This window comes from Pelobates fuscus, chromosome 4 (genome assembly GCF_036172605.1).
Source record: "Pelobates fuscus isolate aPelFus1 chromosome 4, aPelFus1.pri, whole genome shotgun sequence".
NCBI lineage: Eukaryota > Metazoa > Chordata > Amphibia > Anura > Pelobatidae > Pelobates > Pelobates fuscus.
Window position 1 is genome coordinate 86160446 of NC_086320.1, and position 15863 is coordinate 86176308.

The 15863-nt window shown below is 42.4% G+C and overlaps 1 protein-coding gene across 2 annotated transcripts in view; it reads left to right on the top strand.

The window, feature by feature from the left end:
• Positions 1-268: 268 nt before the first annotated feature.
• TTPA (alpha tocopherol transfer protein) overlaps positions 269-15863 on the top strand; it is a 46362-nt gene continuing 30767 nt past the window's right edge. For both annotated transcript variants that reach the window (XR_010090742.1, XM_063451362.1), the window contains exon 1: positions 269-504. Coding sequence is in view for 1 of the 2 variants with exons in the window: in XM_063451362.1 (XP_063307432.1) it covers positions 301-504 (204 nt within the window). In the remaining variant the exon portion in view is untranslated. The remainder of the gene's footprint in view (positions 505-15863) is intronic.

The following is a 15863-nucleotide window of genomic DNA, read 5'->3' on the forward strand; positions in this document are numbered from 1 at the left end:
ACCCTCTTTTACTTTTAGAGTCCTGTAACTTTGACCAAGCAAATCAATCAGCTTTGCCTTTTGGAGTAAATTAACATCTTCCTGTCTACTGCATATTTTCTATTCTGGTCTGTTTATGAGAACAGTAACTAAGTATAGATTACCTCCCTTTATGTAATGTTTCCCTGTCCCTTTAATTCTTCTATGCACATGTTGCAGCACTAGGTGACTGCCAACAGAGTCTAGCTGCCTCCCAGCAGCTATAGGGAGTGGGAGGGCCGGGGTGAGAGCTCACTCTGAACTTCATTCTTTTCTAGCACTATGTCGGAAGACGAAGCGGACTTTATGAGAGAGAATCCCGAACTGAACCAGTTGCCCGATCACTCTCCGGTGGTGAAAGAAGCCATCAAGATTCTAAGGCAGAAGGCTGAGGCTGAGAGTGGTCACTGGCCCCTCGGGCTATCAGATGACTTCTTACTGAGATTCCTGAGAGCCAGGGACTTCTGCCTGGAGTTGGCCTTCAAGGTATGTTAATGATATATGAGTTATATTAATGATAGCCTGCATTAGGGGTCTTCATACAGGACAACGATTGATCCATGTTTATGGTTGCAAGATCTGCAAGTTGTGCGATCTGTCACTTGATACACCACCAGCACTGTGTGATCACACTGATATCACTTCATGCACTCTGTACAACACACAGTATGTTCTGTAGTAAGGGATACTTTCTTACTACTTGGATTCCTTTGCCATCAATGAATCTCATTTGTTTTTTTTTAATTTACAAAATGTGTGTGAGATTATTAATTTTTAAATATAAAAAAATCTAAAAATATTTTTTTTAAAATATTTTTTAAGATTCATGGTATGTGTGAAGAAATGAATGTGCAGCGAATGCATTTATTTTTGTATTTATAAGTTTTTAATAGATTTTTATGAAGTAAATTAACCCTTTAACGGAGCAGTAGTTACTCTTGCAAAACCTGGTGCAAATACCATTTTCTCAATTTTTTACGAATGTCCTCTCTTGCTGGCCGTAATGTGCGTCTGACTTCTGCAGTGCAGATGTCGATCCTAGGAATATGCACAGAACTGACAATAGTCACCTGCAATTCCTTTCTGGCTAATTAAGTGACGTAGCCTGAGGTAGAATTACACATCCGGTAGCAAAGGGATTAAACTTTGTGAATGCTACGTTTCATAGCGAAACGCTATGTATACAGATTCTAGGCACCATGACCACTTCAAATCCCTTTAAGGCAATGTTTCACTAGACTTTTTAATAGTTTAACAGCTACTTAGTCAGTTCCAAAAACAGGTAAGGAACTGCACTCCATCCCATCACTCTGAGCCAGGATGCAACTGACCCAGAACTCCGCACCAGGTCCATAAAGTACAAAGACATTCAGTCTCATGGGGCTTCAATAAATTGCCGTTCTGAGCCTTGGAAATAGAAACAAATCTAAATAGATATTCATGTTTGTGATATATCTGAGGGAATGATTCACTAAAATAATTTTGAGATTATAAAATATGTTCAAATAGTGAAATGAATGAACATTCTTAACTTTAATTGAACTGTGGATTGTGGTTTTTCATGTTGCTTACATTAAAAAAAACAATAAGTGGAAATATTTGGAAAATTGCATATAGTTATGCAATATATTGCAATATATTTTTGCTATATTCTTGCTGTTTTACGGCATCGTGGATTTGCCAGTGAAACCTCATATTAGAAATATGGCAATCTTTTCAAATATACCAGTAACAATGCATTGAAGATTTGATATTTTATATGTGGCAAGGCATAGGCCTATTCGGGACTTTAGGGGACTTTATGACCAGCAGATACCCATTTATATAAACGTAAAATTAATTTACAACCGGAGTTGAAAGTACCTTAATTACACAGACTGAGTTCTAGACACATTTTTATTGTAGTAAGTTTAATTGTTGTGAAGTGGTATAAGAATGTAGAACTTCTAGAAAAGAGATGCATTATAAATAAAAATAAATCAAGACCGAAAGTTTTGGCCTACAATAGGGACTGTCCCTCCTAAAGGGGGATGGTTGGAATGTATGCATTTCGAAAGTAGTGGGTGTAGGGCACTTCTTTCCTGATAACAAGGCAAGTACATGTTAGGGTTTTTCTTCTTAGTGACAAACACTTGCATATGAAGTTGATTGCTTGAATGGGTTAAAAAAGAGCATAAGGTAGAAATGAATGTAAACTCTGTGGTGTTGCATGCAAAAACCATGTATGTGCATGCGCACATGTAGGGTGTAATGCTTAGGTGTGTATAGCATTTTCTAATCCAATGCCTTATGAGAAGATTGTGTCAGTCAGGTTATATGCCTGCTGTGGAGGTAAGTGTGTATTAAACTTACCCCTGCTGCATACCACGCGCTTGCAAGCACTTCAGTAGTGTTTACTGGGGTGAGAAAATCATGAACTGTTACTAATACTATTATTCTTTGCACTGTAGTGGTTATAGTGCCCGGAGTCCCCAGGTGCCATCATTTCGAATGGTCTTACACTTGTCTAGGCCCTTCTGGACTCCTAAAATCTGGCATCTCTTTTCAGATATCGCTGAAGCAGAAGTTAACCTTTTTCTTAGGTGATATAAATTTTGTCCAACTTTGTCAAGAATTCATTGGCTGAGAGTTTCAGTTTACAACTCCTTAGTCAATACATTTCATACAAAGGTAAACAATATTTATATTGTTAAAGCGGAATGGGAACGTCCTCTTAGGAATACCAGGGAAGAGTAGTTGGACTACGGCCACTTAGGCAAATGTGAAAGCTTTTGAAAACAATTTGACCCTTTAGTGCGACAGTGTCAGCTGATTTCTGGCACCATAACCACTATGTTACACTATTGCTTAATGTGCCCTTTTAAACAGATTTTTACATTGATTAGGAATATATGTATTTTATTATGTGCTCCCTTATTTAATGATTTAGTTTGCAGCAACAAGCATGTTAGGTGTAGCCAGGGTTTCTTTTTACTTTGATAATGTGTTTCTGGTATTTGCTATTGTCCTGTTTATGCACTCGTTTCACAACTCAGGGAAAATACTTGGCTTCAATGCAGCATTGGATGTTGCATCATTCTTTTCCTTGTCTCAAACTGTCATAAGAAGGGTGAATGGAGTCATGTATTTCTAATTCAAGATCTGTATGGCAATCATTTATTTGGCCTGGTGTTGTCTGTCTCTCAATCATCTTTTGTGTTTTATTTTACATAAACACTATTTCTATAATATAAATCTCACTGTGCTGTTTGTTTTCCCAGTTGAACTGCTTGAGTCTGAAAGATAAAGAACATATTGCTTTATCTGTCAGACTCAGATATAGCTTGGTTGCTACATCTTAGAGACAGAGGTGGCTCTAGACTTTATGAGGCCTTCGTCGAAACTCAAACATGAGGCCCCACTAACATCCAAAGTGAAAAAATAACACGGTTGCATTGTGTGTATAAGAAGCAGTCGTATTGAAAGATGGGCTTGCAGCGCTGAATACAGAGAGTTAGTCTCTGCATTCATTGTTCAGAAGCTTGCAGTGTCGCTGCTTCCTGTGCTCCTGCATTGTGAGCTCCCTGGCTGTAGTATTTGCAATTATGCCAATTGTGGGGTATGGTTGCATAGCCTGCCAGTCGTGTATACATAAGTACTGGTGTGAAGGGGTTATTGGAAACAAAAATGAAAATTTTGTTTGAGCAAAAAAAGCTTTTAAAAAATCATTTGCTAAATAATAAAGTATGTATGATGTATGTCTTCAGCTGGTGACTGTGATAGGGTGAGTACAGGACGAAGGAGGTAAATGGGAGTTTTAGCTTTTCATGCATTTTAAATGACTTTATTGCACTAGGAGTGCTTTTCGTTTTTTTATCTCCTTCCTACAATGCATATTGCCCAGTGCATATTGTACAGAGTATAAGTATATGCATGTGTGTGATTGGTATAGATGGTTGTCATATGGGATAAAACCCACTCCACTTATGTAAGCACTTTAAGATATCAATTAACACTTTAGGTTTTATAAATATCTTTTGCGCACCAACACTTTTATCGAATGGTACTATAGTTCATACTAAAGATTTACTACAGTTCGAGAAGGCATTGCAAGCCATGAACTCCGCTCCTGCTAAGGTAATAGAAGTACTTACCACCCTAACAGGATCATCAAAGACCTTGATCTATCTCCAGCGGTACCAGAAGTCCTCATGCCGAAATTAATTCCATAGCGGTCATGACTAAGTACCGATGAGGACCATTCGTGGGTTTGTTCATGTGAATGTCCGCCAGGGAGCTAGTGTTGTGCAGAACCAGGGGCACCGAGGGAAAGCTGCTAATGGCGGCTGGGCAGGGTAATTCCTGAACAGGGTCTCAGACCTGGACCATAGTCGGTGGGCAGGAGGCATTAGGTCCCCCCTTTTATTAACTAGGGTCCCCACCCAACACTCATGGGTGGGGACATTAGGTCCCCCCAGGAGTTTGTGGCAAACGTCCATAGAAAAGAGCGTTTGTCACAACATTTTTAATGTGAATAGACAGGTCCTGTCTATTTTATCAGATATAGAGCAATATGAGCTGAAGTGCAGATACTGTGGATTAGCTTAAAGGAACACTCCAAGCACCATAACCACTACAGCTTGCTGTTCCATCTATAGTGCCAAAAGTGACTTGGTGCCGCTTATTGATTACGAAACATTGGTGCTCTGTGCTGACCTCTTCTCCAACGAGCTTCCTTTTATATAATAAGAATATTATAGAGTTGGGTAAGTTAAGTCAATGGGTAAATTTAATAAATAGACAGTGTCTGTCATGGTCTTACCTGAGGTGGAAATCCGGTAGGCAGAGATTTGTGCTCACGCTTGCAGATAAACACAATCCAAGGTGATAAGGTTAGAAACCACCAGGACTGTGAATCTGTGCACGGGGGCTGTGCATGAAAGGTGCTCCAATTCACAGTACAGACAAGCACACAAGCAGAAGGATTGTCAAGTTTCAGGAGACAAAACAGGAACAACACACAATCACCAGAATCAAAGAACTGACAAAGTTCCCAGGGCAAGGAAGTGTTTAAATACCCGGTTAATTAGCGATATGCCTCAGGTGAAGCACAGGTATCAGCCACAGATGAAGTCCACCCCCCTAGTGCTGCAGACAAAGCCAGGAATAACAAATATAGAACAGAATCTGCTGTGTCTTAGAGGAAGCATAGCAGGCCCATGAAGTACATGAAGGACCCAGGTTCAAATCCTCTGTTGAGCACTTCTGGGGTGACCACGTCTGGCCGTCTGGATGTCACAGTGAGAACCGTGACAGTCTCATCATAAGACAGTTTTATAATAGTTTATGACCAACAAGAAAAGTGAAACAATAACAATAAAGATCAGACTTTATACATGTGTACAGTTATAATAAAACTCTTCCTGCCATAAAGTACTAATAAATGTAACAATATAAATAATCTGAAGTACAAAGTGTAAGCTATCCAATTAGATGAGTCGGGGAGTCTATAAAAGTGGCAGTCGCCCAACCCCCTCCAAAATGAGTATTTCATAAAGATAAAAAATGTATGAAATACTCACAAATTTCACTGAAATTCCAATGCAGCCAAAGATATACTAAGACAAAGTAGTAACTCGCCATCCTATGCACCCCGCAGCAAGCAGACAACCAGTGTCTAGGATGAATATTGAGGCTAGAAGGTTAGAATATTACTCTGATGGTAAAAAATGACAAGAACCTGTTACCAAGGAGTGGTGAATATATTGAAAGAAGCACCTACCACAATCCACTTGTCACTACTTACTCTAAGACAGTCTAAAAATACCAGTGATTAATGATATGTCCTAAAATTAACACTTGTTTTTTTGCCCACTAAAATCATGCAGATCTCATGCAAGTTTGTCTCTTTTCAATTCACTTCTGTTTCTATACCATTCTAGTATGCAAAAGGTGGACAATAGGCTAAACATGGTCCAGATCATTTAGAAGTTTATTAACAAATAATCTATGTATACCTACAAAAAAGAAAAATTCTACCAATAGGACACAAAAAATTAAATAAAAAATAAATAATGTTTATTAATGAGATACTGCCATTTGGAACACCTTAAGTGGATTCTATAGTGTTAGGAATTCAGATCTGTATTCCTAACACTATAGTGCCCTCTGATCCCACCCCTCATGGCTCAAGCTCCCCCCCTATACCTCCTCCCACCATATAAAGGGTTAAAAAAACCTTTATTTACTCACCCGATTTCAGCACCGATATCACTTGGTGCTGAGTCGGTACTCTGCCTCCTACGAAGTCATCTGACAGGGAGGACCCAAAGCACATGAGCACATTAGGCCCTTCCTATAGGAAAGCATTGTTTACATAAAAATGTCAGCAGAGACATGCTATACACACCAGAACAACTGCATTAAGCTGCAGTTGTTCTGGTGACTATAGTGTTCCTTTAAAATGTGTCTACAGGGGGTCGTGGCTAACTACGGAGACAGGACGCATGTCCTAACTGACTAAAGCAGCAACAAAATCGTCCGACTGCATACATCATACCTGCTACTTTGCAGCTCACAAGCCACTATAGCCAGGGATCCTGCTATGGCCCCCTCAAAATAGCTGAATCTCACAGATTCTATAAGGCACACAAAGAAAGACCGCCACAAGCAGCCCCAAGATGGCAACAACCATCCTTGTCCCAAACCTCAGAGGGGCTGCCAGACACAAAGGGCTCCATGCATCCTAAAGTTCCAGGAGAGTGGCAGATCTTCTGCTAAGAAAAAGCCGTCCTAGCCGTCCTCCAGCACATACATGGCGATGAAAGGGGGACTTGATATCCTTTCACTCTGTGTCCCTAATTGAGTTAATGTCTTCTTTTTTTGTGTTTAACTATTAACTGATAATTGCTGATAATCATTTGTTAATTTTGCCTGTGTCCATGGGAAACTACTCTGTGTGACCTTAAGTTACGGGGCCATTGATGGTGACGCTAATAGTACTAGGTCCACAACCCTCATACTGAATAAGTAAGGTAGTTAGCTATACACAACAGTACTGTGGTTAGCTGCTGCAATGGGATGACCCTGGGAATCGGGTTAGCCTGTAGTCATAGATACTAAAACAGATGCTAAAATGAAATCACTGAAACTAAGTTACACAAAAGGGGAGAAAAAAAATACATGTTTTAATGTGTTACTTGTTCTACGAGCCACATGTTTCATATCATAACATATAGCAATGACTATCTAGTGGTGACAGGTCCCCCTAACCTGTAACCAATTCACAAGGCTAAACCTATTTTACAATTACTGCATCCTATAAGTCAGTAAGACAACCCTCCTCTCACGCCCCTCAGCCAGATGAGTGGTAATGCTGGTCTCTCCACCGGCCTCAAGGTTCGCCCTTGCTTTCAAGGGTTTTATGTATATACTTTAATTGTGTTTTTCATATTTTTGGTTTTTTTTTTCTCTGTATGGCACACATTATTGGTGCCTGAGTTGTCACATGGGCGACCCTAAATGGCTGACTTACCCAGCACTCATTCCCATTTGTGTGAGATCGGTAACCCAGAAAAACGCATGCCCAGTGTGGTGCCCAAGCAGTTCGCGAGGTCGGAGTCAAATGTGCAAAGCTTCTTTCCAGGATAAGTAATCATCGTGGCATTTTGTACCCACGATGTTTCTAAAGATTTTCTGTCTTAATGTTAAGGGACTTAACAGCACACACAAGCGCAGACTGGCCTGAAGATATTAACTAATCAGGGATGGCAATGATATGTCTCCAAGAGACTCATTTGTGCATTACTTCATTGACCTTATAGAATGGGCCAAACACAGTAACCAAAAAGGTGTAGTGCTTTATGCTGAAAAAGCGTTTCGCCTAAATTGGTCTAACATGACATCGACTCTATCCAAACTGGGCTTTTCCCCAGCCTTTGTCAATAGCATCCACGCCCTGTACTCATGCCCAACTGCAAACATCTTTAAAGGACCACTCTAGTGCCAGGAAAACATACTCGTTTTCCTGGCACTAGAGTGCCCTGAGGGTGCCCCCACCCTCAGGGTCCCCCTCCCGCCCGGCTCTGGAGAGGGGAAAAGGGGTAAAACATACCTTTTTCCAGCGCTGGGCGGGGAGCTCTCCTCCTCCACTCCGCCTCCTCTCCGCCCCGTCGGCTGAATGCGCACGCGCGGCAAGAGCTGCGCACGCATTCAGCCGGTCGCATAGGAAAGCATTTACAATGCTTTCCTATGGACGCTTGCGTGTTCTCACTGTGATTTTCACAGTGAGAATCACGCAAGCGCCTCTAGCGGCTGTCAATGAGACAGCCACTAGAGGATTAGTTGGAAGGCTTAACCAATTTATAAACATAGCAGTTTCTCTGAAACTGCTATGTTTATAAAAAATTGGGTTAACCCTCGCTGGACCTGGCACCCAGACCACTTCATTAAGCTGAAGTGGTCTGGGTGCCTAGAGTGGTCCTTTAATTCGGGGGTTTACTTCATCAGAATTCCCTATCAGCCAAGGCTGTCTACTCTCTCCTAAAATGTTTATACTTTGTTTGGAACCCTTAGTAAAACAAATAAAAAAACTCCATAGACATCAAAGCATTATCTACTCACGCGGGAGAGCAGAAATTGTCTCCATACCTCATCTTCATTCACAAAGGTTAAAACACTTGATCTTTGCCTCAATACCACCTTCCTCTGTCCCAAGCTGCAAACTAACTACTTCCCGTTTCCTATTAAAAAGTTGGGAAGTATGGACCCCAACACTCATTGACCCTAAAACATTACTGTCGTAAGCTCCAATCCTAACTTTAGCCTCACTGTCATGCAATCTCCATCTAGAGGCTTGGTGTAAGTGAGGTGTTGCCTCAGTTAATGATTTATGCACAGATACCGAGATTAAGCCATTCCCACAACTACAAGAAGAATTTCGCCTCCCGCCCAATTAATTATTTACGTACTTGCGTATTAAAAATATCCTGCTGGGCGTGGCTGATCGCCGAGCAATTTGGCTGCATAAGAAATTGCTCCAGTACTGAGCTCCATGCAAAACGAGATGCAAACAACGCTGACTAACCTTAACGGCGAGATGTCACAGCACAAAACGAAGAAGTCAACATCTAAGGCGGAAAAATTGAATTTCTTTAGCCACAAAGGTCCCGCGGCACACCAGGCCGTGATGTCCGAGATCCAAGGTGGCGACAGAGACTCAGACACAAGTCTCCCGACCCCCATGACGGATCAAATACCTGCCACAAATACTACAAATATTACCAAAGAATTCCTGGCACAGGCTCTCGATGCACTGTCTACCAAGCTAATTGTCTCCTGGAAGCACACGGCGGACACTCTCAGAAAGGAGGTGCAAGAGCTGGGCACCCGAACGTGAAAAACAAGATAGGTGAATATGCTACTGCCCATAATAATATGGCCAGCCATGTCCAGTGCCTGGAAAACAAAATTGAGCCCCTGGAAACCAGTATGGCAGACTCGGAGGATAGGGCGAGGAGGAACAACCTGCGGCTGCGTGGAGTGCCGGAATCCATCTTACACATGGACTTACAGGCCTACACGAGAGGCCTGCTTCAGGCCTACGCACCAGATATTCCACCAGAAACCACACTATTTACTAGATTCAACTCCAAGAGATGTGCTCCTCAGAGCCCACTACTTTCATATAAAGGAACTTGTCTTAAGAGTCTGTCACAATAAAAAGACGCCTCATGAGGATCACCTTACCGTCAGGATTTTTGCTGATCTTTCCACAGCAAAGCTGAAATGCTGGAAAAGCTTTCATGCAGTGGTGGAGGCTCTACGACACAAACGTTTGGGATAACCAACCAAGTTGCTGGTCCAACGAGAAGGAGGCATAAAGACGATTTTTACCTCAGAAGACGGACTAACCAAATTATTAGAATGGGGCATACAGCTTCGAAGTAATAAAGCTGGGCCAATCATGCCATGAAAAATTAACCCCGAATGGTGTAAAGTGTACTAATGACTATTATAGCAGCACAGCTTTCGTTCAGCCGCAAGTATCGCACATACCCTTCCTAGTTTCATGTTTATTGCTTTGCCACGTTACAATGATTTCTAACGTTAAAAAAAAAGGAGTCAACACCTAAGTTGCAGTACCCCGGACATACAACGGTTGCTTTATTAGTAAATCCTGTGAGAAGAGACCTCTGGAGTGACTGGGATGTTTAACATCCCTGGCGCTATCTTAGCAGTCCTTACTGCAACCCTCTATATTCTGGAACCTCACTACACATGTAGTATGTCAACATGAACGTCACTTTACCTCCCATAGGCTTGCGAGAGGAGGCTCTGAGCCCTTTAACCCCTTAAGGACCAAACTTCTGGAATAAAAGGGAATCATGACATGTCACACATGTCATGTGTCCTTAAGGGGTTAAGATAGCAACAAGATAATGCTAGTTTCTGCTTAGTTAAAGATCCTATTACCATGAGCCTACATATGGGGTACAGATATGCGTGTAATTGTGGTTATCATGCGTTGAAAATGAGGATACCATTGTTACGAACAGTTTAGTTTAGGTGTACGTTATTGTTGTATTATGATTTTTTCTTCATCTGTTTAATTGATACTTGTACTGGTAAACCACTTTTGCTAATTATTATGACCGCACATATGACTGCAGTTCGAAAACATTTCAGACTTAGAGCTCTACAGCTACCGCTTTGGAGAATGACCGCTTCTCCTACCCCAGCAGTGCGGAGCCTTCGCACCAGGTTCCCTCATGAGGACACAAAGTTTCCCTTACCCCAGTTATTCATTCCCTCTCCCGTGTTACTCCCCCCCTCTTCACTACTTACAATAATTCACAAGGGAAAATACCCCTCATCACCGTGTCTTGCACCGTGACCTGCACCGTGACCTACCACTGAAATGACATGTCCACAGACACTACACAGCTACACCTCACAACCACCCACTTATGAAAATACAATCACATAACACAAGGGGGTTAAACCACCCGCATAAGCGCCGCATCCTCATCGAGGATGCACGACCGGCCAAAATACACATAGTCCAAGAGACACATTTTGTCACAAACAGGGTCCCCTAGTTTGGCCTATGTGACAACCCGACCCAATACCACGCAACGCACACCTCTAAAACAAAAGGGGTCTCTTTTTTAATACACCATTCCTTATCATTTTAGCTGTTACAAATTAAGAAAGATAACCACGGGAGATTCCTTATCTACACTGCACGATAAACGAAGCAGAATACATCCTGGTGGGGATTTATGGCCCCAATGACTACTAAAGGAATTTTTTACACAAAGTGCTCACCAGGCTTCCTGTGGAACCGTCTAGCTCCCTCCTCGTTTGTGGCAACCTTTACCATGTTCTAGATTCGCATGTTGATACAACCCTTCCAGATTCATCCCCTAGACATTTGTACCACGGACACACAGCAAAGCCCTGACTAAACTCATGTCTGAACATGGCATATACGATTCATGGAGAACACTTAACCACACGGGACGAGAATTTTCCTTTTACTCCAGTGTACACAAGTCATTCCCCAGGATAGATTACTGGTATCTGGCCACCTTCTCCCAGGGATCACACAGTGCTCTATTGGAGACACAGTGTGGTCAGATCATGCACCACTTACACTGACGATTCGAGAACAATTCCCACATAGAGGACAATCGCTGTGGCGTCTCAATGACTCCCTTCTGCAAGACCCTAAGTTCGTTACTCAAGTGTCACAAAATCTGGAGGACTACTTCATCATAAATGACACTCCAGATACATCCTCTCTCTCTGGCAGACACATAAACCTATCATTAAAGGCATTCTAATCAGCTGAGCCTCATTTCTGAAATGCAAGTCCCACCATGAATACATAGACCTGCTGCGCTCCCTACGTGATGCCACAAATGCACACATTCTGCAACCTGCAGATTCACACCTGAAAACCTTTGCTGATGCAACCAAACGCATAAATGAAATACACCTAGCCACAACATCCTACACACTTCAACGGCTAAAAATGTGTAATTACACACAAGGTAACAAAGCAGGGAAATACCTAGCAACAATGCTCAGGAAAAAACAAGCACAATCTGAAATACCATATTTAATATCATGCACTAACAAAAAAATGTACAACCCCCAGGACATAATGAAATGGCCACTTGCACCACCCAACAGAATCAGAAATTGAACATTTTCTCAGCCTCTCCAAATTATCATCACTGACTACACAACAACAAGAGATATTACAGAGACCTGTCACATGTCAGAAAATCTCACAAACCATAGCCTTCCTACCATTGGGGAAATCCCCTCGGTCAGATAGCCTCACAAACATGCTACAAGTTTTTCCGCCATATCCTAGCCCCGAAACTGGAGCGAGTATACAACCACATCACAGGTGACATGCCACACGAAATGCTGATGGCTCACGTGGCCACCCTCCCTAAACCACGGAAACCCCCCACCAAAAGTCAAAATCTGTGACCGATTTCACTTCTCAACACTGATACCAAGCTACTCGCTAAAATCTCCAACAGGCTATCCCAAATTATCCCTACAATTTGTGAGTGGATGCCAGGCTGCAGATGGAACAAGGAAGGTTCTTGACTTGCTGGGTGGGCTGCGAGGGAGAGGGCCCCCAGTGTATTCCTTTCACAAGACGCGGAAAAAGCCTTTGATAGGCTCCACTGACCCTTTCTCGTCATGGTCCTAGGGAAATTTGGGTTTCCCCCACAGTTCTTGTCTCTGGTAAAGGCATTGCACTCACACCCATCGGCACAAGTGGTCAACAGAGGTTTCACAATTTCCAACGGCTCCAGACAGGGGTGCCCACTCTCCCCAATACTGTACATCTTAGCATTGGAACCTCTGACTCATTTACTCAGGGACAACCCCAACATCCACGGTATCAATATCAAAAACTATAAAGTGACCTTGTTCGCAGATGACTGACATCTTACTCACATTACAACAACCGAATATCTCCCTACCTAATCTTCATAACACCCTTTTGCAGTATAGCAAATGTTCATATTATAAACTAAACATATCGAAAACGCAAGCAATGGACATGCATATCCCAAAACACACACTAGACACCCTGAAAAACTATTTTGCGTATCAATGGCGAACTGACTTGCTAACATTTTTGGGAGTAGCCCTGACGTTACAGCCCTCAGGCCTTTACAAGTCCAATTATCAAACTTTGCTAAACAAGGTAAAAACCCATCTACAAAGTTGGAGGGGTAAATTCATATCTTGGACAGGCAGGATAGCAGCAACCAAAATTCTAATTATCCCAAAATTCCAATACCTATTTCATACCTAACCTATTAAAATCCCCACCCAATACTTCCGCGAAGCACAAGAGTTAATTAATGCCTTTGTTTGGAACAACTCCAAACCTAGAATTGCGAAAGCTACCATGTACAAACCCTTCTCACAAGGCGGAATGGGGTTACCAGACATAGCAGTGTATTAAAGAGCAGCACTAATTAGCCCAATCCTATTGGCAAGTGGTCACTCTAGGCCCCCCCCAATGGGTTTATATTGAATCAGTCTATATCAATGACTTCACTATCACTGCGCTTGGATGTCTAGGAAACTAAGACCAAAATACAAGGATATACTCCCCACCACCAAACTCACACTCAATTTATGGGATAAATTCAAAGATGGGCACGCCTTATCTGAGGAGACCTCTCTAGCCCTACCATTGAAGGCCTTGGCCTCCCTTATCCCGGATTTTAACTATAAACTGTGGCATAGACACAGTGTCACACACTTCTATCACATTTACCAAGGGTCTAGCTTGAAATGCTTTAATGATGTCCATGAACAATAATGTTTACCCAATACAGCAACATTTTTATATACGCAAATGCTGTCTTGGTCAAAGAAACAAAATCTGATGATCTACAATACTGTAAATGGTCTACAGCTGACGGATGTCGAAAAGATATGCCTCTGATTGCAACCAACCACTACGTTGATCTCTATCATAAATGCCAAAAACTATGCCAAAACAAACCCCAAGCAATTCACCTTTGTTAAAGCATGGGAACGGGAATTGGGCCTCACACTCCAAGAAAGTCAATGGCAGAAAATACTCCTGTCACACAAAAATCTCTCCTTGTGTAACTCTCACTCGGAGATCGCAAGGAAAATTGTCTATCGATGCTACTTAGTGCCTACCCTATTAAAACACAGTACTCCGGGCCTATCAGACACTTGTTGGCGTGCTTATCGGAACCAGGCACGATGACCCATATCTGGTGGTCGTGTTCACAAATAATAAAACTCTGGTCCGACATAGAGCAGCTCATCCGCAAAAGTTCTCAGGCATACACCTACCGAGACTGCAGGAAACGTACTACATCTCTTCCCAAAGGGTGTCTCGAAAGAACGCAAATATCTCATCTATCACATACTCATAGCTGCCCTCACGATGATCAGTAGATTGTGGCGAACAACAGACCTACCTACTATTGCCTATTGTATTCAAATAGTAGAAATAACTAAACAATATGAGCTCATGGCAAGGAAGCATCTACCACCTAAAAAATACCTAGCGTCAGCTTGGACACGTGGGAGTCATTCCTTTCTAAGACTCACCACGCCGCAGCACCACTCACATAAGCTGACCCCTATAAACGTCCAATCCTATCTAGAAATTATTTATAGGAAACATACCACCTTTACCTATTAGCCCCAACACAGGGCGACCATGCTGCCCGCCTCGTTGAAAACAGTGAGAAGGTTGTACGACTCCGACAGCTGTGATCATAAACCTGACCCTGTTAAAACAAATTGTGTGAATGCTGTTACGGTATATCACTAATAGATGGCATCAAGACACGGTTCATCAGAGACCTCACTGCAGGCAGCACAAAACCTGGTGCTTAGCATGGTATGCCAACCGTCACTATCAATATTGTATAACGCTGCTATATACTCTGTAATGATTATGTATCTCTTGTACACCTGCACTGAAAATTCTAAATAAAAAAAAATAAAAACATATCCTACTGACTAGACATTTGATTCATGTTGACATCCCAAAGTTTCCTATATTTGGCAAATGATGTCTCATGGTACCAAAAAAACGCCAAACCATTGTCTCTCTGTTACACAGCGTTAACTGAGGAACAAGCCAGGGATAAATTACCATATATGGAATCATGGGAGGCGGGCCGCAACCACTGGCACACAGTGTTTTTATTGACTAGGCCAGGCATAGGCAAACTACGGCACTCCAGATGTTTTGGACTACACCTCCCATGATGCTTTGCCAGCAATATGGGTATAAGAGCATTATGGGGGATGTAGTCCACGACATCTGGAGTGCTGAAGGTTGCCTACTCCTGGACTAGGCAATTCTCAAAAAGCCTATCCCTGTGGGAGGCCTATTGTAAGATATTACTAAGATGGCACTTGGTGCCGCAGAGGCTGTTCCACTTATACCCGGGGGCTGATCCCAAATGCTGGAGGTGCAGATTGACAGTGAGTTCTATAAAGCACATATTCTGGGACTGCAACAGTATGCTTGTACTGTGACTACAAATCAGAAACATGATCAAAATGATAAGCAAAGTAGAGGTACCACTGGAGCCAGAGTGCTTTTTACTACACCTAATACCTAATTTGGATGAAGAACCGCAAAGCATCGTCATTATCAATTTCCTTACGGCTGCTAAGTCTAGCATTGCATCACACTGGAAGAGTACATCTTTACCATCCTTAATCCCTTAAGGACTGGCGGGCGTCCAATTCACTTACCCGGTCGCCGGCGATCCCACGCCGGTGATCCCACGCCGGCGATCGAGGTGGGGCGACTCACCTTG